The 23,155-nt window shown below is 42.7% G+C and overlaps 1 protein-coding gene across 2 annotated transcripts in view; it reads right to left on the bottom strand.

Annotated features, from left to right (window-relative positions):
- LOC118773138 (transformation/transcription domain-associated protein) overlaps positions 1 to 11,053 on the bottom strand; it is a 94,811-nt gene extending 83,758 nt beyond the window's left edge. Inside the window, exons 1-18 of one of the 2 annotated variants that reach the window (XM_036521936.1) lie at positions 11,025 to 11,053; positions 9,717 to 9,898; positions 9,314 to 9,363; positions 9,104 to 9,214; positions 8,464 to 8,568; positions 7,724 to 7,807; positions 7,492 to 7,548; positions 7,110 to 7,235; positions 6,368 to 6,445; positions 5,551 to 5,639; positions 5,060 to 5,156; positions 4,828 to 4,966; positions 4,074 to 4,152; positions 2,910 to 3,144; positions 2,224 to 2,554; positions 2,012 to 2,109; positions 1,513 to 1,707; positions 1,223 to 1,414 (exon numbers count right to left, since the gene is read on the bottom strand). In XM_036521936.1, the coding sequence (XP_036377829.1) occupies positions 1,223 to 1,414; positions 1,513 to 1,707; positions 2,012 to 2,109; positions 2,224 to 2,554; positions 2,910 to 3,144; positions 4,074 to 4,152; positions 4,828 to 4,966; positions 5,060 to 5,156; positions 5,551 to 5,639; positions 6,368 to 6,445; positions 7,110 to 7,235; positions 7,492 to 7,548; positions 7,724 to 7,807; positions 8,464 to 8,568; positions 9,104 to 9,214; positions 9,314 to 9,363; positions 9,717 to 9,816 (2,166 nt within the window). In that variant the 5' untranslated portion in view covers positions 9,817 to 9,898; positions 11,025 to 11,053. Of the gene's footprint in view, positions 1 to 1,222; positions 1,415 to 1,512; positions 1,708 to 2,011; positions 2,110 to 2,223; positions 2,555 to 2,909; positions 3,145 to 4,073; positions 4,153 to 4,827; positions 4,967 to 5,059; positions 5,157 to 5,550; positions 5,640 to 6,367; positions 6,446 to 7,109; positions 7,236 to 7,491; positions 7,549 to 7,723; positions 7,808 to 8,463; positions 8,569 to 9,103; positions 9,215 to 9,313; positions 9,364 to 9,716; positions 9,899 to 10,213; positions 10,277 to 11,024 lie in introns of those variants that run through there. The other variant, XM_036521927.1, reaches the window with a different exon arrangement.
- Positions 11,054 to 23,155: the final 12,102 nt, after the last annotated feature.

The following is a 23,155-nucleotide window of genomic DNA, read 5'->3' as shown; positions in this document are numbered from 1 at the left end:
AGCCAAGGCCAGTCAGGTGCATCATTTCAAAGGCAGGAGATCACAGCTTTTTGATCATCGCTACGCCCGCATGCTAACGGCACAGTTGCCAAATCCGCACCCTCGATGTGGGCAGTACGACCCTCTGGAGCGGGCGCTTTAAGACGCATGTAGCGCCCCGGACACTAACATGGCAGCCTACCGCGATCATGTTTAACCAACCCAAACAGATCCCCGCCATCTCCTTCCCGTTTTTTGCAGATTAACCCCCGCTCGCCAGAGCACTCAATAAAACAAAGGGCCTGGGTTGTCATCCTTTTTCGCCGCCGCGAAAAAAAAAAAAAAAAATCTGTCAGGGAGCTGACGGGGGCCGCGGACTGACAGAACGTTTCATCCGGCAGGCCGCTGGGCCCGGCGGTGCTCCATCTTGAGGTTAATAAAGCAACCGTTTCATCACGCAATTAAACTCTCTTCCCAAGGCCGCCGCGTCCATTCAGAGGCGACGGGAAGCCGCTGCCAAGCCCCGGATAAGCGCGAGAACAAATCAACACATTTAAATTGGAGTTACACATCATTAAACGCACGCAACCTTGAGCTCCGAGATGCGGTAACTGTACCACAAAAAAAAGGACCCCGCTCCCCCCCTTTTTTTCTTTTTTTTTTTTTTTTTTTTAACAAATACTATTGCTAGAGTGACCTTCAGCGAGGTCTCAGCTATCAATCTAAGACCCAAGTGCCATTTCTCATTCCGCGGCTTGACAGAATGTATTAAAATGAATTCAGTGCCGCCGATACCGCTGGGGTGCTCGGTGCCACAATCAGCCACTGTCAGAGCTGAGAGGCACATAAGCCCCCCGGCCGCCCTCGCCTCCGGACGTGCCAACAACACACCTCACACACCACCTCCCAGCCCCCTGCGGGACTTGCCTAAAAACTGAGATTATACCTTTAACAATCCCACAGTATCAGATATGCAGAAAAACCAGGGAAATCAATATAATATTGAGGAGTCATTTTAAAAAGGAACATCTGAGGTAGATTAAGTTCGGAGAGAGACCATGAACGCATTAATCAAGCAATTAATTTAGCATTATCGAAACAAACAAACCTCCGTCTGTTGGAAAACATTACTAATTTAGGCTGCTTTGGGTTCTCTCTGATCAAGGCTGAGGATGCTGGTGCTGAAAAAGGAATCTATGCGATTCGTCGGGCCTGCGGCATATGACTTCCAACAGCCACTGACCTTGAGCATCTGCTCGTTCTCAGCGGCAAAAAGCGAGACGGAGCCAAACACCAGCTTGAAGAGCTTCAGGTAGAGGTTGGAGAGCTCCACGTTGGAGCCCATCTCCGGAAGCCGCTCCAGCAGGTACTCCACCAGGATGGTGGCGAACAGCGCCGACGTGGAGAGGTTAGCCAGGAAGGAGTTGGCTACGATCTGCAGAGAGAGGCAAGGGAGGGAAAGTTCAACCAACCTGTTACTTGCCAACACGTATCTGTACCTGGCGAATCTTACGCTACGGGCCTCAGGTGTACCTGCAGGGCGTAGTTTTTGGAGATCCGCTCCACCATGTAGGGCACGGTGGTCTGGAAGATCTCCTTGAAGGTGAGGGGGTTCATCATGGTGAAGACGCCTGCAAAGTGCTCCAGCACCTCCTTCTCCTCCTTCATGCGCACCGTCTGGCAGTTGGCCACGCGGATGTAGGTCTGCCCGTTGCCTGCAATCTGCACCTGCCGCCAGGGGGAGGCTCGGTCACAAAGCGCAAGCATTCCCGCCTTCTCCCACCACACCTTCAGCCACCCAAACAGTGCGGGCAAGTCTGCATATGAAATCCTTCGCTAATTCAGCGCGGCTAATCTACTCGAGGGAAGGTGCTTTTCCAGGATTGTGAAAAGATCAAATGGCCATTTGGCATGCGTATTAGTTTTCTTCCCCGTTTAAAGAGGAATTGACTTCGCTGTAAATCACTGTACTTGGATCAGCCACTGATGCGCACCATGGGGATTGGAGGCACCAGTGAGGAGGCAGTCCTACCTGGTAGATGTCCAGAGCCTGCATGGCGTACTTCACCAGCTTGATGTAGATCTGCGTCTCTTTGGGCTGCAGCTGCTTGTTAGGAATGAACTGAGCCTCTGCAACACAGAAATGAAAGGACAGGATTACTTGCTGCTCCATTCACCTGAATGGAAGCATATAAATGGCGGCTAATGTGTATGCGTGATGCTTCGATGTTGTCACCCTCTCACCTCCTGGTGCCTTGCAGGACGTGATCCCCCACGTGATGGTCTTCACCCCGCACACCAGGGTCTTGACCAGGCTGCGGCAATCCGACACCTGGAACGTCTGCTTGTCTTCCTTCTCCCCCTGCCGGTCGAAGGGGGCAGCAGGGGGCGGGGCGGGTGTGACAGGAGTAGGAGGCGCGGGAGGGGGCAAGGAGGGCGTGGCCGAAGTGGGGGTGGCAGGTACTCCCGGCAAGGCCCCGGCGTCCACCACGCCCATCTCCGACTGTGGCTTGCACTTCTTAAAAATCGTGACCAGCTGGTAGCGGGCAATGGTGTGGAACTTCAGCACAAACACCTGAAAGAACCGGACACTCACATTCAGCCACACTACAGAGCGCCATAATGGCCCACCGTCTTGACTGAGCACGAGTAAACCCACAGGGTTATCACATAAACTCGGCACTCACCTAAACCTCTACCACACTGGTTTAACGCACTTGTGTCTCTACCCGCTAGCTTGTACCTTGTTCGGCCAGCTACTGAAACTTGGTCGTGCAGCACTTCTAATATTGAGACACCTTGAATGGCTTTTGCTTGTGTTGTGCTCTGCCTCATTTGTAAGTCCCTTTGGATAAAAGCGTCTGCCAAATGAATAAATGTAATGTAATAAACTGTGGACAGACGGCAGACACCTCCTCTGGCTCCCGTACCTCCAGCATTCTCATGAGGATGTCCCTGCCGTTGCCGTTCTCCTGCTCGCTCTTGGAGCGGATGCAGTCCACCAGGTTGAGCAGCAGCTTGCACGACATGGTCTGGATGCTGCTGGGGAGGGACTCGTCGTCGATGTTCTTGGCGAAGAGCTGCACGGCCAGCGAGAGGTCCGTGAGCGGCAGGTTCTGCCTGACGTGGTGCACCAGGTCGGCCAGCGTGCTGTAGGCCAGGGGCCTGCGTCAGAGAGAGAGAGGCAATGTTACACACTGGCAGCCCGCGCCGCCCTGCATGTGCGGCGCACAGAGGCGGATGATCCCCCCATTCTTTGCCACTTTCTGTCGAGGAGCGGGAAATCTGTCAATGGAGCAACCCGAGCTGAATGGGAGCGCTCATTTCCTCTTCCCCTCCACATCATTGAGTTTAACAGCGCACAGCTGACCGTCCTCTGTGCCGTCATACTCTTCAGCTGCGGCCCCTTCTCCTCTGACATGCGCTGCTCTCACAAGGGTCTGTCAATCAGTGTAATGTGATGTGATTTGGAGGGGGCTGATCCAATTAGAATGGGAAGGAGAAATAAAGGGTGATGGCTGAGGCTGGGATGAGAGGAGTCAGGCTGGCAGGGGCCAGGGAGCGAGAGCCCTGCCGAGGCCCCCGGCAACCGCCTGACAAGCGCCAGGAGGGGAAGGGGGGGGCGGGCCCTGGTGGCCGGGAGCAATAATGACGGCCTGACAGTCGGCTCTCTGCACCTGTCTCTCTCCCCTGGTCAGAGCCAGAGCAGCCACGGTCCATTAACATCCAATCTCTGCGCTCTGACACCGAGGCACCCCTCAGCACCTGGAGTGCTGTAGAGGCGCAGCCAGGGTACCCCACACACACACACACACACACACACACACACACACACACACACACACACACACAAGGGGACTCCACCTAGGTTTGTGGAATAGGTTATAGTGAAGCAAAAACTCTCCCACATCTATTAAACGCAAGAGCCTCTCCAGTCAACAGTCTAACAAGTCAAAAGCCATCCCTGCCGGCTAGAAAGGGAAGGAGAGAAGAGCACTTTACATTCAGGCAGCTACAGGCCCGACTGAGAGCAACGCTTTCCAACGTTAACTCTCCCATGTTCTGTCTGAAAGCATTAATCAAAGCACGTTTACCTTAGAGTCTCCCGCGCTGTGTAGCCGGAGCCGATTAGTATGGACTCGTCAAACAGTTTATCCATGCAGGGAATGAATTCTGTAACACAAATTGTCATAGTTATTTACGTCATCGGCACCTAAAGCACAAGCGGCAGCAGTTCAGGGCAAGGGAGGGGAGCGTTTCTGAGTGAAAACACCCTGCGCTAAGTGAGCGTGCTGGGGGAGATGGGAGAGCCAGAGCTGGAGATGGGGAGGTCGGAGTGGCCCATGTTCCGGGCAGGCCGTCCACCTTCTCCGCAGGGCCAACTGGCAGAGGGGGAAATGCCCGCCCTGATTTGCGCCTGATGGGGCAGCCATGCTGCAGGCACAAATGAAACAGTGCACCATGGGGCTGGGCTAAATTTGATTTCTACTTCCAGCGGGAGCCTGGACCAAAGATGTAATCTGCTCTGAATAAAACATAGACCCGGAGCGCTGGGATCCAAGGCATGTCATCTGTAGTGAAATGTTTCGGCCGTCTCCCTCTGCGCCGGGCCTGTGCCATTTCTGCCCAGCTGTTCTGTGAGACTGCATGAGTGCGTGTTCGGTACGGCCGCGCAGGTCAGCAGCCAGAGCGTGCAATTTGTGACTGTAGGTGCATGCGCGACTTGGCTGGGGCGCAGGCATACGGCTGCGCACGTCAGCGGTCAGAGCGCCGCGAAGGTCAGTGGGCAGGATGTGCGATTCGCGTGAATGCGGATGCGCTTTCAGCTAAGCTGCGGAGCGGACGTACGGCTGCGCAGGTCGGTGGTCAGGATGTGCTTGGCGGCTATCAGCAGCTCCTTGCGCAGGTGGGCGGTCTCTGGGGGGCAGCTGGACAGCAGCTGCAGCATCCCCTTCACCATCTGCTGGGAGTACTTCCCCACCAGGTCCTGACAGAGGAACGATACGTTAAAGAAGAGACCATCGGCGGGGACGGGACAATGGTTAGAAAGCGCCTGTACTTCAAAAAGGTCAAAAAGTACCTGATATATGCGGATAATGTAGGCCAGGAAAGACAGCGTTTTAATCTGGGCAGCGATGAAGTCTGCGTACAGCTCCTTGTTGTACAGTTTATGCTGCCTAAAATGGAATATCAATTTAGTGATGTCATTACGGCAGTCGTTCACCCAAAAACCTGCAACTTTTCACATCAACTTTACAAATGAACTGTTTGATGGATTTTAGAAGCACAAAAATGAACATTCTGTATTTAACATAATCATTCAAATCACATTCATTTACATTAATTTTATAAATATAAAGTATGTATTATCTAACTGCACACTGAGAATACAATTGAATGAACACTGTTAAAGAATCCTATGCTCTCTCATGACACATCTGCAACACTAGTGCCATCTCATTGGCTGCACATAATCTATATGTTGCCCTCTAGCGACCTCTACTGGTGGACTAGCAATGTTGTGATTATGCCGTGGCTGACAGCAGAGAGAAGGTGAAGCAGGACACTCACCTGGCCTGGGGGGACACTTGCAGCATGATGGTGTTCATGATCAGGGGCACAAACTCGGACACCACGTTGTGAATGTTGAGCTTATAGAGCTGGGAAAGAAGCACGCGGCAGTGAGTTGAGCCCTGCCCACATAGGCAGCACTGTGACACCGCTGCAGTGTAACAGCAGGTTTCTCCTCCACCTGTCCTCCCACTCACAGCCATACACCAGAGCCTACCATCACCACCATACGCCGCTGGGCACTTCAGCCGCACGGACAGAGCTTTCCTTTACAGATAAAGCGGCACGTTAACTTATTCAAATATTCCGCCGTGCAACCCTAACCATAATCAATCACTTCAGAATCAACTCGCATCAGGACAAGAATGATTTTAAATTAGCCAAAAATGAAAAATCCTCTTTTATTCACTCTCATCAACATTAATGAAAGACACCCTAAGAAGCATGCACAGAACAACTCATGACTCATTGATATTATTAATTTTGCTGCCTGAAAAACCGTGCGAGAGCCAATCTATTCGCAGTGAGTCATTATTTACACAGCCAGAGTTTCACACGGTGATTAAGGGGGGGGGGGATGGAGACCAATTATTCAAATATTCAGCTCAAGGAGGCACAAAACGCGCCATCACCAAATGCACGCCTGCTTTACACACACATTTGTTGATGGTGTACCAAAGTGCAGCAAATCAGCATTATAGCAGTATATCGCCATGTATGATGCAGAGCTATCCTAAGGTAACAGTCGGGACACGGGGAACAGGGAAAGGCAAGTTGTGTGCGGTGTGAGCTGGGCAGCTGAGGAGGCAGCACTCACCTGGTACATGAGCACCACGATGATGGGCAGCTCCGCCAGCACCTTGAGGGACAGGGACCCCCGAGGGATGATGGTGTGCTGGAGGACAAAACACAACGTCGTTCATTACGAACATCAGATGCACGTGACACAAAGAATACCTACAGGGCACAGATGGGAATCCTGTGACCTAAGATCCTATCTCCTGAGCATCTACTGCAACACTCCACTTAAAACCTTTTTATACAAGTTACGCTCCCGCACTTTCAAACCCAACTTAAGAATGTTATGGGCTAGATCTCAAATCAGCAACCCAAATAATAATAATTAGTATGAATGCAATAATATGACATGTACAACAAGTTTTACAGTAATTTACTCTCAACATTGTTTATACACACATATCAAAGTAGGTCTGCATTCTGAGTGTTGTGGAAATGGTGAGGCTCTACACTGTGAATGGACTGCGATGCAACATGTAAAAAGGACTCATTTTCTAATGTTTAACTACCACTGGAATTGTGATACAGAATATCAGCATATAATCATTTTCTTCATCCTACTATGTATTTTCCCGATGATAGAACTGAAGTTTGCAATTAGGTACTGGGGGCACGAGAGGCAGTTTAGCCTCTGAGGGCTAGAACATATCTTGCCTACAGGTTCTGAAAAAGAAAGGCAAATCAATCTCTCGGTCCAGTTCCCGTTAGGTCCGGGTGAGGCCAGCTCGGCCCAGGCTTCAGGGAGCGGGCGGTGCACTGACCGTGCGGGTCTCACTGTCCTCTCTCTCCGGCGCGGTCTTCACCACCACCGAGGTGATCATGCCCACCATCTCCGGGGAGGGCACCGTGTTCTCCGCGATCACCTGTGGGTTCTCGAAGTATCGAGTCTGCGGAGCAGAGGCACAGTGCAGAGATCAGTTCCCCCCCAAAAGCTCTCTGCACACCCACGGCTCAGTACACACACTACACGCAAAGTAATCAGTCCCAACCCTGTCCGCCCACCCTCCCCACAGCACTGCTCACAGCCAAGGGTCAATGCACACCCTGCACATGGAATGACCAGTCTCTCCCCCCCCGTCCCCCCCAATAATCTCTCTGCACACCCAGCACTCAGTACACACCTGCCTGCTCATAGGAACTTACCACCACTTTGGGCAGGTCTTTGTAAATCTGCTTCACAAAGTCCAAAAAGTGATGAATCTGAGGGAAAAGGATTAACAGTCAAGCTATATAACTTTTCACATCAAACCCAAACTCTGCTCAAAGGCTAAGCAATGAATCCATACAGACTGTTATGAGTAATCTGTACATCAAAATAAAACGTACCTAAACACTGAATGCAAAGATAAAGCCATGCCAGCTTCCAAACTCTCACCTCTTGCGTGATCTGTGGCCGGAACTGTTTGTGCAGCTCAATGATGATGCGCAAGCAGATAAGCACATTCTCCTCACTCTCGATCTGAAAGAGACATACACACCCGTCTCCTATCACTAGCCAGCACAGGGAGCTGGAGTTTCTGTCCTGCTTTCTGCCCAATTCGCCTGCTGCTAATCATTTTACTCCAGTCAAATTGACTCTTGCACTGTGGGAAAAGATGCACTGATTTCAACAGCCCGACAGGATTACCATCTGTCCTAAGAGGGTCAATCAGATACAGCATGTTTAAACCTAAAACCACACTGCACACAGTATGAAAAATGCCTGCAATATACTGCAATGAGATACCTCACCCTAAAGCTTGGAGAATAACTATTACAAAATCACAAATTCCAACACATTTCATCATTTTCATTTCATCATCAACATGAAAACCATTTGAGTAAACAAACACTTAAAATAGATAACTCTTTCAAACTCACTAAGCAACGTATTTACATATTTTACATGAACCATTGCATTATTGATTTCAGCAATTACACCACCTGTTGTCTATGGTAAAAAAAAGAACATCCTAACATGCCCAGCAAGTTACAGGGGAAGACGACAAGCAAAAAAACACAAACCATCAGCCACAATGGAGATAAGTAAAGATAAGTAATTAGATGTTGAAACTGACCGTTTACAGCAACCAAGACTGCTTTATCTACAGACCCCAGCGGAGCAGCAAAGCTCACCTCGAGGAATCGGAACATGACGGACAGGATGTTCTTGGTATGAGGGCGCAGGTGCTCATTTGTGGGAATACGGTGGATGATTTCAAGAACCAATTTCCTCAATTGCTGCAGTAAAGACATGTTTTACTATCAGCACCACACTGTCATTAATACTGTATTTTTGATGCCAGAAAGAGATCATTTTCAGAGAGAGAATATACAGTACCAGTCAAGTTTGGACACACCTAATTAAGACAACATGAAACATGCGTTCAAATACATTTTGATCTAAAGACTTATGCTTAAATGCTCAAAAATTGATTTCTTAGACAAATACAAATAGTGAAGCTGATGCCTATGTATGAATTTCTTTCCAATTTTTTTGTTTAAATATTTGGCTGTTTTGAAGAATCTAAAACATAAGATCATTTTGATTTGTTTAACACTCATTTGGTCACTGCATAATTCCATTTGTGATAATTCAGTTTTTACGGCTTTACTATTATTCCAAAATGTGGAAAATAGTAAAAATAAAGAATAAAAGTATGTCCATAGCCTATCCAGCCGGATGACCTGACTTCCTTGAAAGTGCCTGTACACAGTCTGTGCAGCTGAGGAGAAGCTTTGGGTATTTTCTATGTATGTCTTAGCGTCCAATCACCTGAGTCGGCTTCTCCTGTAGGAACTGGACCTCTCCGTCCTGCAGGAAGGTGAGGAAGCGAGGGATGATGTGCTCCAGGAAGGTGGAGTACTGCGGCGATGACGTCACGTTCTAAACAAGCACACAAACAGAAACACGCAAACACAGATTACCTTCCTTTGTCCAACACTGTTTGCTGCCGAGGAGCAAGAGAAAAAACATCAGACTTACTTCGAAGTTCTCGCTGACCTCCTGCATCATCTTCAGCTTGGTCTCATCAGCTGTGGGGTGAAGGGCAGCGAGAGAGAGGGTTAGCAAGAGCTTCACGCCTCACTGCACATACTTGTTCTCTCCAGTAGAAGCACTCAGATCTTATCAGTTTTACTTTCAGCGCCCAGAATGACAGGTACAGAGACTCACAACACACGCTCGCTCGCTCACTCACTCTCGCAAGCACACTCACACGTACCTTTTGCTGGGCTAAAGCAAATCGTTCTCATCATTTCGCTTCGGTTGATAACATTTCCACTGCAAAAACAACTCGGCTAACCCCGAGAAAACCATCGTAAATGTAACTGGCAAGTTCACCGTGGAGCCCTGCATGGGATTATCAGCGCGCATGCGTGTCACTCACGCGTGTTGTTGTCTGTGAGTGCTGCCACAAACTGCAGGTACTTCTTCATCAGGGTTGTCTGGTCCACCACAGTGGGGCTGGGGGTGGGCACGAAGGCCATGGTGCCAGCCGGGAGAGACAGTTTTGCGTTGAAGTGTGGCAGACAGAGCCTGCGACGATCTCACAGAGAATGCATGTCCACCCTGAACATAAAAAGAAAATTAACTCCAGGAGGTGCTTGAATCACCACCGTGAGGACGCTTGGGTTGACGCGAGTATTTACCATGTAACGTTAGTGTAGCTACGTTAGCTAGCTAAATTAGCTAACCAGTTTGGTCGAAAAACAATTGTGACGGTCAACACAATATTATTGTAAAACACGTTCGTTACACAGCTCTTCAAATATTTCGGGACGCTTCAAGCAAGCTCATCAAGTGGCATGCAAGTGTTGTAAATATAGCACAAACATCAGTGTATCCAAGTTGTACAAGATGCAAGCTCGTTCACGACAAACTTACCTTGCCAACTAGCTGCCCAGATACTTTGAAAACGCCCCGTTCAACTACATTTTACGATTAGGCATAGTAACTGCCTAGCTAAAAGTCTCAAATGCGGAAATAATCCTACATAGCTAGTCCATGCAATCAGCGAGGCAACCAGTAGACTTGTTAGCGATGGTTTTGAATTTGGACGAACACATCTTAGTCTGCCTTGTGAAAATAAATCATTTGTATTTACAGTCGTTTCAAGTTTTGCAACAACAGCGATGAAATTATTTGTGCTTTAAATGATACGTACTCATTACAGTCAGCTATCCATCTACATAAATTACATACTCTTTCAAAGTCTACTTAACCCTTGTTACCTAGCTAGCCATCTGCAGGACTCCGTGCAGGGCGCCAACACAATGGCAACAAGACACTCACGTGTGCTTCAGAATTAGCTACCTCAAAGGCACAAGACCTTGCATGGGTATTTTCCCTCTACTGGATAAATCATTTCACCCTACCGACATTTTTAAGCATCAAATCAAATAATCTAGTTGCGCCTCTCATAACTCGCTATAGTTTCTTAGCTAGCTAGCTATCCCCATCACTAAAGAAAGACCCCACTTTCGTTTGCCCCTCCTCTCCCTTTAGCTTTGCTAGGCACTTAGCTACCCAACCGTTTTACTAACTAGCAGTGACAGCGCACGCTAAAATTCATACGAGTTATTATTTCCTAAACATTTACATCATTCATTTATTTTAATTCCGTGCAACATTGCACAGAACATGGCTTTTACAATAAAAATATGTGAAAAAAAGTGGCGACCACATTTGAACTTACCGACCAAGCAGGGACCGGAAAGAGTTTTGCTTTAACTTCCGTAGAGCGGCGCACGGCATTGGTAAAATATCAAGCCGCTAGCCGTTTTTCCACAGTGATTTAGCAAAGGCAAATATTGACACTATATTTATTTATAGTATAAACAATTCCATTAGTTTCTCAATTAAAGTATTTGCAATTCCATGCATATACGTCGTATATCCTTTTTCAAATGATCTAGTTACTATTTTACATAGCGGAAAGGTAAACGAAAACAACTGGGGAGTTGTAAGACCATCGAAAACGATGGTCTTTTGTTTCGTCTCAGTCTGGGACAATGTAGAAATTAAAATTAATATGTTTAATATACACCTTTTTTCTTTCAATCTAATTTACAGCACAATGAGCCCGTGGTTATTACACCAAGCATGTTTAATAAATTTTGCATTCAGCGTGCATGTACATCTGGCTAGCATAGCTAGGTCGCTAACAAGCATTTAATCGAATGTGACCGCATTGTGTTTCACAGGAAACACTTAAGTGTTTTCGACGGAAATACGGATCAAATTACGTTTTTATGCTCATAATGTTGTAGTATTAATACAACATTAATTAAAATAGATCTTCATATTATAAACAAAGTCGACAAAAATAATTATGTTTTTTCAATGTTTGAGTCACTTTGCTTTGACTTTGAGCGTATAACCGGGCCCTTTTCAGGGTTTCCTAAAAAAATAATCACATGACCATGACCCTGTGGTCTGAGTCCGTGCAGCCATTTGGGTCTGTACGATCAAAAATGTTTTTACACCGAATATACATACAGCTTAAAAATGGGCCAGGCTTGGAGTATTTTGCATTTTCTTTATTCATCTTTTGCTTTTTTCCGCTTCTCCATGCAGAAGGCTGCAGAGCATTGCTATAAATTGTTCTAATACTGTATATACTGAATAATTACACAATTTAGATGTATTCTCTCCACCAAATGCACGTAGACCTACCATGTCTGACACTTTCCTGCATTTTACACTTGAGTGCAATACACAGTTTGAAAGAACATGTTTTCTGTACATGGTAAGATGAAAAATTACAGAGCCAAGTTACACAGAAGAAATAGGCTCTCAAGAGAAACACTGGGTGGCACTTCTTTTGAATGGTGTCTGCTCAGTTTGTTTGGTAATGTAATCCAAATTATTCACTTGTAATTTAACTTCATTTAAATACCAAAAATATTAATGGCAGACCTCCAGTATATTCACTGTTTGCTTATGAGACAGATGTACGCATATATGCAGCTCCAGAGTGAACTTCAAGTCTCAGAACACTAGTGGGCAGTGCAGACATGCTGCTGCTATAAGAGCAGACACAAAGCCAAGACCACCGTCATACCAGAGATGATACCAAAGGGAAGTTATTATTCATAACCAGCAGAGTATCTGATCTACTCAGGGGGATTAAAGAAATAAATAAGATGGGTGTTATCTTCTTTAAGGAAGTACGCTAATGGAATAATCTCTTCTGATCTAAAGTATCCAGTTGGAATAAATAATCACTAGCAGAAGTATTACACATGAGAAAAGAGCATGAGAAGGGTGCATATTCGATCTAAATGTTTTGGGACACCACAGCCCCTTTCCAAACATTAAGAATTACTAACCTCAGATTTCTCACATTACACTTGTTGTGTGCACATTGGTTATGAGGAAACAGAGAACAAATTCAAAAGAGAGAAATAATCAAGCAATGTCACAATGTCTTTTTAAAAAGTATAGCCAGATCTGGAATTCAAGGGAATGACAAGGAAGCAGAAATTAGGAACAGTCGAAAGCTCTTATGCTTTGGGCTAGAGAGGCACAGAGATCAGTTTGTCTGTGCATGTGAAAGACTTAAAAACTACAAAATCAGAATCAAATTTGGACCTACTCAAGGATTCTGAAAGCATCATGGATGGCTGGAGGAACAAATGACTAAAAATGGATAAAGGCAGCAAATTTGTTAAAGAACATATGACTGCAAACACTTAAATGTTATAGCCATATACAGCAAGAAAAAATGCTGGCAACCTTCCTTGTACACTTTTAATGTACCTCACTGATGCTGCAGAAGACAACCATGAGAAGATCAGTCAAATTATGTATTGTACTGGCTTGGGCAGAAGCTATGCAAGTAGGCACAAAACAGTCTAATGTAGGCATATATGCAGCGTGCCGTTAATACTCTGGAAGGAACGGTACGTAAATGTTTCTCTTTTCCAACTAGTTTGGTGATATACCACTAGATGGCAGTCAGCGCACAGGGTGCTCTTTGGGCTCAGCTAAATCGTTATTGCAAGGAACAGATAAACCAGTATGACGTCACAGAAATTGTACTTCAGAAATGAGAGGGAGCTATGTAGTCATTTCGAATGGTAAATTATATTGAATATGAAGAAAATGGTCATGTTGTCTTGAATGAAATATCTGAAATGAACATAGGGTCTGTTTTCAGTATTTTATACATTTCTTTTCCATTTCCATTTCTCTTACTTCTTACAGCGTATCACCTTCCATCGCACACATTATTGCACACTGGCCTTCACATACTCATACTTTCAATAAAGATTCAAGAGATTAGTGAATAACATCAACGTCAGTGAGAAGTGTCTTTGGTGACAAACAACAAAGATTGTATATTTATTGGTACAGAAATACATTGATACATTTTTGCTGTACATGTACATCAACCATTCTGTGTCCATGTTATCAGCTCAGTGGATATTTCCTCTAAGAGATACAGCATCTACACAACATGTGTGTTTGTGTATGTGCAGGACTTGTCATCACTAGATCCTAGTGATGTGGCAATATATGCAATTTTTTTTAACTGCTTCGTCATCCCCTGGTAATGGCTTCATCTTTAAGGCATTTCTGTTCCTGTGGGATTGTGTGTGTGTGAGTGTTTGTAGTGCACATGGATTGTACACATGCACACAGAAAATAAAAGAGAATGCTTTAGTGAGTGGGGAGGGTCATTTTGTGCGTAAGAGCTATAGTGAACCCATCAGAACTCTTCAAAAACAGAACTGTTTTATTAAAAGGAATACAACATCAAGGCCCGTGATTCAGTCAGCAGTGGGTTTCTGATTACTCTCACCATGAGAAGGCTCCGGGGCATGGGCCTACACTGGTAATCAGTCATTTACCAACAACCACCGGGGAGTCACACCAGAGTCACAGACAAGCACTTACCAAGCTGCTGGCTCAGATAACTGTGTCAAGCTATCTGATTTTAATGATCTTTTCAACTTTGTTCTTTCTCATGCCCAAAAGCATTTTTACATGACTTGCATGAATGGGCATTAGTTCTGAAAAAAGCTGCCTGCTCATACACAAAACATGAACAAAAGAAGAACAGATAACAGAATGTAAGTGAAGCTCAAATTGGCTACCTGATTTTTTTCATAATCAGATTTTCTAGAATATAATTTCTGGTTCTGTGCAATTCAAATAACATCAAACATTTTTTTGCTTGGAGATGTTCTTGCAAGCTGTACATGAACCGTATATATTTCACTAATTTTTTGTTGTGCTCAATTCATTTATTATTCAAAGAGAAATGAAAAATAACAGGAAATGATCTGTGGTAACATGAAAAATGCAATGAAGTTTGCAATATGATGTGCTGTCAGTCACTCATCTTGATGAAGCTCTTCAAGGTGATATGGCAACACAGCATTATTGTCTATTACCAAGTTATGTCACACCCTCTTCACATTATAAAGCCTTTTTTCTGATGAGCATCCATCACCATGCACTTTATGAATGAAAATTGCATTTTTTGCTTATCTGCACATATGCGCTAGTCACACTACTGCCTAATCCTAAACTTTTAAGCAGCTTTATAGATTAAATATTTCTATTTTTAGAAATTAGTGGGTATCGACCAATGCAGCTCATTCTCATAGTCTGATGCATTTTAGGGCTAGGGGTGGGGAACAGGGGAAGGGACAAATACTGTCTTTAGAGTCTTGTTCTAAAACACAGTAAATCCTTAATGGTTCAGTCAGTCTCACAGTGAGTGCTTCTTTAAGATGTACTATGAGAGGTCATTTTGGGTGTGATAGGATTGATGTAATCACTGATAAAACCATGTAATCCGGAAACCCAAAGCATCAGATTAAAAAATAAACACTACAAGTATGAGCAGGAAAAGAAAATGAAATATGCTTAAATTTTGAGGATTTCATGGTGCACGCCCCCATCTAATCTTCTGTTAATGGATGACGTTCATTCATTTTTATGGCATATGATGTAATTCGTAAGCTGTACTGGAGGTTAACAGGAAAAAAGGAATCGATGGAGGTTGTTGGATTATTAATCAGTACAATGTGTTGAGTGCACTCAGGTGTTCATTGAACAGTACGTAGGTGGGCAACCAACTAATGCCCTAATATGGCAATGAGAGTGCGCTACCATTTTTTTTGGGTGAGGGGGTTAGTCAAATTTACAAACCAAAATTCACAGCATGAATGATTAAAACAGTCTTTCCCAGGGAAAAACAGGACCCTTTAGACTTCAAGCTCTTCCATAACTCATATGTGATTAATATCATATTAATCTATACTTTGACCCCATCTCAATAGGAATTTGAACATAAAAAGATGGAGAGGAAAAATGTTTTTGCTGATCCAGTCTCTGTGAAGAACATGACTGCCAGTTAATCGGTTTTCAATGAGGCCACAATGTTGTGACTCTTTATAGCAGCCCATTGGGTGCCTATGGGTAGCACAAGCTTTGAAAATGAAAGAGATCTTAAATAAATGTTAAACACCCCCATCACTGTGGCTTGCTTGTACCTTTAACATTAATGATTGATCTAGGCCTCCTTTGATCTTTCTAGGTAAGTGACTTCATATAGCCCAATCAGCTCTTCCTCAACCAGCTTCCCTGTCTGAAGCAGCTGGATAAACCCAGCCACACCATCTCCCAGCTCTGAAATACGCAGTATGTTCCCTCACTCTCCTGCAGCTCTCTCTTACATGCTCTCCACATGGAATTAAACAAAAAACATGAATTAAATATGTGATGTTTGAACACATGGAAAATTAAGCAGTGATTTTGACCAGATGACCTGATAACACTTCATGATAACATTTTAAAATTCTTCACGAGCAATTCATCAGAATTTATAAGGAGTTCATTCAGAATTTATACACCATAATCTGGGAATTCACTCCAGTGTGAAATGCCAGTCACAATAATTATGCAAAAATATTATATTCATTTCATTTTTCTCAACACCTTAGCAATCCACACCTTAATAATAATTTAAGGTGTGGATTGCTATTTGTAATGTTAGTGCTTTTTTTTTTGTTTTTTTTTTTTTTCAAATTTGCATCAGCATTGTAAAGTGTCAAACCATTTAGAGTATTCACTCATCATGCATTTGTGCATATATCATCATGAGCTCATTAGAATTCCTGTATTACATATAAATCTTCAACAAGATCACATTTCATGAATTAATACCATGAGATTAATATTATTGTACTTATGAGGTATTTGGGGACTTTTTAAATAAGTACTCATGACATGAATTTTCAGTCAGCATTCCGGTTAGCCCACTGTTGCATGTAGAGCACAGTCCTTCTGCATGCCTGGGGAGAAAGTACAGTAGGTGTTCTGGTAACTTCTGTGCTATCATCTAGCTTTGTCGTTGTGGAAATGTTTGGAGCAAAGATGTCACTATGTCATACTTTAACCAGGCAAATTGTCAACTGCACTTGTGCCACAACTCGATTCATGAATTTTGATGCAATTGTCTGAAATGTGTAAAATGGAATACGTGTAAAGATTTAACCTTCCTGAAAAGCTGGATAGTGGCCCTTCAGGTTTACACAATTTTGGTTGTGGCTATATTTCATGTGATGGCACAAAAATGCTTTAAAATGAAAATAAATAATTCTAATATGATATGGGAAGTTTGAACTTTATTTTCATGAATAAACTGTATACACACAACAGACACACACATACTGTATTTATTACAATGCAATTGGTGGAACATTACCACTCACACTCAGAGCTTAAGAATGGAGGCTTGACACTTGAGTTACAAGTTAGTGATGCTACTACTTGTGATGCTATTTGACCTGACCATTGTGACTTGGGCTTCACTTGACACTGGTAAATCAAAATCTGATGACAGGGTCCCATGCCTGCCTAATCTGTGATCCAACAATTAGCTTCATTGTTCATCTTGGCAGACAGTGTTAAAAATTAAACAAAACAAAACAAAACATGTAACATTGCTAATGTGTTGCATCATATGAGCACAAATTTAGTTTGAATCTACATTTCAGTAGAAACTTTGTGTCTAAGGGAGTATTCATTCAACCACTACAGTATGGAACTGTACCCCTAACTTTTAAAAACTAAAGCAAGTGTTATGTTTTATCACTGCTGAAATGACACAATTAGATTAGTTATTTCTGAAATTGATGAAAAATGTCGTAGAAGAGGAATCCAGATAATACAAGATATGCAAGTCTTTAGTCATGATTTGAGAAAAAGCACATAGCAGATAAATGTGTACTATGTTCTCAGCGATTCATATTGAACCATAGACTTTATTTCCCATGAAACCCAATTCACTGGGATGTATTGTAGAGTTACTTTGTCTCCTCAAATGAACTGTCATAGTAATGGCTCAGGAAACTTACTGACTCTGTATGGCCAAATATTTGTACTCTTGCAGTTTGTCTTCCTTTTGTGTCATTTTGCCTGGAGGGGAAATTCTTGAGAGTACATGGGTGTTCCACATGCTTTCATAATCTAACAATCTTTGTACCTCAGCACACTTTACATCCTCTCTCTGGCAACTACCTTTTCTTGTTAAGTTTCCCCTGAAGCACGAAGCAACACAACTGACGCAGATTTCAACAGAATAAATCTCGCAAAACAGCATTTTAAAACATCACAGACACCAAAGGGACAAATGTTGAATTGAAATACGCTGGACACGTTGTATGCATAATGTGCATAATGCCGTAACTGTCTTAATGTTGTTAACATGATGACGTTTGGGGACAAATTAATTATGTTGGTCAATTAATTATTTCTGTCTTTTAAAAAAAATGCATTTTTGTGAAGTTCCCATCTACATGTTTCAGTAATACATATCTGCGCCCTGCATTTGACTTAACTCCATGAATATCAGGCCCATAATATTTGCCACATCTTAAAAAAAATGGATAAATTACCTTATGATTTCATTTTCTCGTTATGTTCACATCAGAACACTGAGAATTACAAATGCAAAAAGAAAAATCACCAATTCATCAGGAGCTGACACTCAAAGCCCCTACTTAGCTAATCAGTAATATGTAAATACCTTTGTGTGTGCTCAGTAAACGATTATACATTGCACAATACTAAGTGATTTGCCAGGCCTAAATACTCTGCAATCTTCCTTAGAAAATATTTTTCCCTTTGTTCTTGACATCCAGGGAAATGTTATTCAAAGAAACTAGACAAAATACCTTGCAATTCTCTCTCTAATGACCCACTTCCACTGAAGTGTTCACATTAAAGTGAATGGGAGATAAAAGACTGCAGCTCACAAATTATTAAGGTTAATTACATAACACGAAGCTCTCCGTTTCTGCAATTTCTCTGTCCCTGCCGTGTGGCTGTCCTTGGGACTACTGCACTCCAAAAGAGATGACCATGGCAGAGTACTGACCCACAAACATCAGATATAAATCAGTACATTGGCAGTTTCCCCTAGGCTCTCAGTTATTGATCACATCTCTGCAACCTTGGAAATACCACCTCCCCAAACACTGCTTCTCTGCCACAATGCCTGTCAAATTTAAATAGGCTGTGAAACATTGTCAGGGTTTTAAACCCACTCTATGAAAATAAAACCTGTCAGATCTGAGCCTCTTATTCAAAGTGTAATTGTTGCATCCAGGCTGCAATGCTCATATACAGTGATTTGGGCTGAACTGCTGAAGAAGTAAGCTTATATTATTATGTACACCAGAAACATAGAATGCAAGGGTTTAGCCTTAACCTTAACTTTTTAAGGAAAGGAATAAGAGTTGTTCTTTGCATCACATGTAACTGAAGAGAAAATTGTTTATATATAAGTATTCCCCATTCATCCACAGACTGCAGGGACATTTTTGATTTAGACATTGTTAATAGAGTATCCTACTGTATTGTATTGCACTGTATTGAAATTGGTCAATTCTCATAATACTATTTTTATTCCACCACCCTCATCCTGTAATCTACCATTGCACCTATCAGCCTGGATTTCTGTGTGTGTGCTTCACCCCATAGACATGAATGTGCCACATTTTAAATGGGTGGTCAGATATTTCTGCATGCCTTTGTGTAATTGAGGATCAAATCTGAGAATTAATTAGTTAACGAGCTAAATAAACAGCTGAATCTAACATTCTTTAGCTAGTTAGATGGCTGGCTACTTAGTCATTGAAAACAACATACTTAATTGTCACAAATGTTTCTCTTAGTTAATTTTGTTTCCTTGAACAACCTGTGCTTCCTGACTCTCTGTTAGAAAAAAAAAACAGGTATTAACTAGTGACAACTAGCAGGCTATAACTAATGTAAAATTAAATAAAAAATAAACTATAAATGTAGAAATAAAAAATGTAGAATGTAATGTTTTTGATAAAGTTATTCATTCACAAGTTATCACTGGTAACAATAATAGCAGTAGCAGCAGTAGTACACCTGCTTTCACAACAATTACTGCTGCCACTACAGATAATAATACTAATTTTAAGTTCATTTACACTTATTGTTCTTTCCTTAGAGTATTGTCTGCTTAAAATGGATTACATTTACTTGGAAATGTTCTGAGAGTTTCTATATGAGAACTTATCTTGCAGTTTGAAGAAGAGAAAGGCAGACCATTTTAACCCACTACATTGATTTGTGGCTTCAATAGATGCAATGCCTTTTGTGCTACATTATTACACAGCCATAACTGGTTTCTTTTTCTTGACACATTTCAGCTTCTATCTTTTACTTCTAGCTTTTTTCATGTTCTCATGGCCAGTGAGTTGCATCACAAAATGACTTTTGTTGTTGTTGTTATTGTTACTGCAAATGATACCTGTATTGCAAATAATTCAGTGTTTCCCCGTGTTGGATGCTTGCCTCAGAGCCATGTTGTTTCTACCCTTATGCTTCCTGATTACAAACATCCCTGGTTACCATGGTTTTCATGCTTGTGCAATGCATCCTGGCTTTGTAGCTGGCTCTGTCTACTGCTAGGTCAGGTCCCTGCGTTTTTCAGTTTGTAACACAATGTATTCTGACATTATGCCACTGTCAATTACAATTACATTGATAGTCTTTTTTTTGCTTCAAAACATATTCATACATTGGTAGCTCTATGCATTACTATTGCATTGTAACAATAGCTGTCAACAGTGTCTGACAAAAAATGCAAAAAGGTTCAAGAATGTCCACCCCAAAGCTTGGTCATTTGACAGATATGAACTCTTAACACCTGTTGTCTGAAAATATACCTGGTAAAACTTAACTTCTCAATGTCGCGGCAAGTAACACAAGCCTGAACTTCATCAATGAGCCCAAAATTAAACATATATCTGCTCTCCATGTTTCCTCATTAGTTTGTTTTGTGAGGTCGGGTCACTATGAAAAAGATGTATTTTTTTATTTCTCAGCAGACAGACACAAAGCTTCTGGGCCTGCCACAGGGCCAGCTCACACTTATTAGTGCATGCAACAGGACAAGAAATGTGACTGTGGCACTTTTCCATTTGAAAAGGACTAGAAAGTGCCACAGAAGGACAACCAATCAACTCCTTGCTGTGAACTATATTGGTTTTTGGAAAAAGATACTCTGGGTTGCCATTAGTAAAGCCCTAACGTTTTTCTTTTGGTCATCTGGAATGCACTCGCACACACACACAAACACCTATTACAAGGCAGACAGCTGTATTCTTTGCAGAACGAGAAAAAAATACTATATTTACCTATGTGTTCAGCTTCCCTCATTTACAGGGGAAATAAAGGTTTCTGAGCAGCCAAAAATATATCTTTGGCATTTTTGTTCAGCCTGTCTAGCCCTGTAATGTGTAATTGGTGTTTAGTTCTGTTACAGACGTCACTCCAGTTCCCTCTGAATTCTAATTTATAAATGTAATTTACCCATGTGCTAACATTATCATTTGTCTTTAGCATATAGCACTATTAAAACATATTACTACTTTAAAATGTAATATAAGTTGTTTTCTGGTTGCAATAGTTCTTTTCTCTGTATTCCAAATTGTTTTTCTTTGTTGTACAAAGAGGAAGCCGTTTTGCTGCCTCTAGGAGCTACTTTGATAGCTGTCCCCCACAGCACAGCACAAAACTCGTGCATTTTTCATAACTTGCTGATTCCAGGCTCCAAGCTCTGAACTTTCGCTGAAAATGATGAAAGAGCTGCCACTGAGTGAAGTAGTGAAGATTTCTCTGAGTGGAACCAACTAGCCGTTCCTCAGACTTGCCAATGACCTGCAGCTTTGCTGTAAGAAGATTAAAAACCACTGTCTTCCTAATAGCATTATGAACCTAATCTTGCTCTGCATGTTATTGGTGGAGAATAAAAGACGCTTTTTAAGCATTGTCATCCGTCAAATGCCATGTAGTATTTTAATATCAGTCAAGGGAATCATGGACCACTGCTATGGTACCTTTAAGCAAGGCTATTAACCTGAATGTCTATAAAACAAATAAATAAGTGATGGGTAGTAATGTTTTCCCTGAAATGGTGTTTTATTTTTTAATTGTTTGCTATAATATAGGTGTCTTACATTAGGAATAAATGTCTTTCAATCCTTCTACACACTAATGCTTAAATAGTATTATTTTAGAGACTTTGCAGCAGTGGCAGCTGGTGAGCTGGAAACAGGGGAGGCTGAAGCATTACCTTTAAATCTATCATTAGTTTCAACCTGTTCCCCTTTATCTTCCTTGATTAACAATAAAACAAATAATTCACAGAATAATTGACACCAATGCGTAAATAGAGTAAATGGTTATGCTCGCAAAACAGCGCAGATTGTCGTTTGTCCGCTATTGCTAAAGCTACAACGTGAGATTGTTTAATTAACAAGGATGGCATTTATCGATTTAATTTCGTTAAATGCTCATGACACATCACAAGAAAGATATAGTGTGAAACATTTAAGAGAAAGCTTTGGGATTACTTGACACTTAATTGTTCAAATTGCCATCCTTGTTAATTAAACAACCTCATGCTGTAGCTTTCGCAATAGTGGACAAACGACAGACAATCTGCGCTGTTTCGCATAACCATTTACTCTATTTACGCATTGGTGTCAATTATTCTGTGAATTATTTGTTTTAATATTAATCAAGGATGATAAAGGGGAACAGGTTGAAACTAATGATAGATTTAAAGGTAATGTTTCGGCCTCCCCTGTTTCCAGCTCACCAGCCACCACTGCTTTGCAGCAGCATTTGCCTCTACTTGAAGTGATGAAGCTCACTGATGATGAAACTTTTCTCAGAAAGCATGTTTTAGGAATGAGAGGTAAGAAGCACCACCGTTGTGACTGAGAAGTTTAAAGGCAGCGGTATACCTCAAACATGTCAAAGGAGAGAAAGGACAATGCGAGTAGATAGTCACTGCCTTATCTGATTAAATTCTTTAAAAAATAACAAGATGAGAGTATGAAACTCTGAGTGCTTTACCTCAAAGGGACGGAATGCTATGAGGGAGCAGGAGTACATTGTCCAACCATACAGGTATGGGGTTGCCATGGGCTCAGCAGAGCACCGGCAGTGCCTCAGCAAGGCAGTAGGATTTATGCAAGTGTGTTCATCTTGTGAAAGGGATTCAGAAAGCTCAATACCAAGGGATGTGGGGTAGGGCAGTGTTTCCCAATCCTACTCCTGAAGGCACACTGTCCTGTATATCTTCTATCTATCCTTGCTCTACCTACCTGACTGAATTCATCAGTGGCACTTTTTATTAGCTGAGCGCACCTGATTTAATCAAGCAGCAAGGATAGATAGAAGATATGCAGGACAGTGTGCCTCCAGGAGTAGGATTGGGAAACACTGGGGTAGGGGGTGCCTTCTTTACTAGAAAGGTCCATT

Source organism: Megalops cyprinoides, chromosome 1 (assembly GCF_013368585.1).
Source record: "Megalops cyprinoides isolate fMegCyp1 chromosome 1, fMegCyp1.pri, whole genome shotgun sequence".
Taxonomy (NCBI): domain Eukaryota; kingdom Metazoa; phylum Chordata; class Actinopteri; order Elopiformes; family Megalopidae; genus Megalops; species Megalops cyprinoides.
Note: the sequence above shows the minus strand (reverse complement) of the source record. Positions and strands in the feature narration are given on the sequence as shown.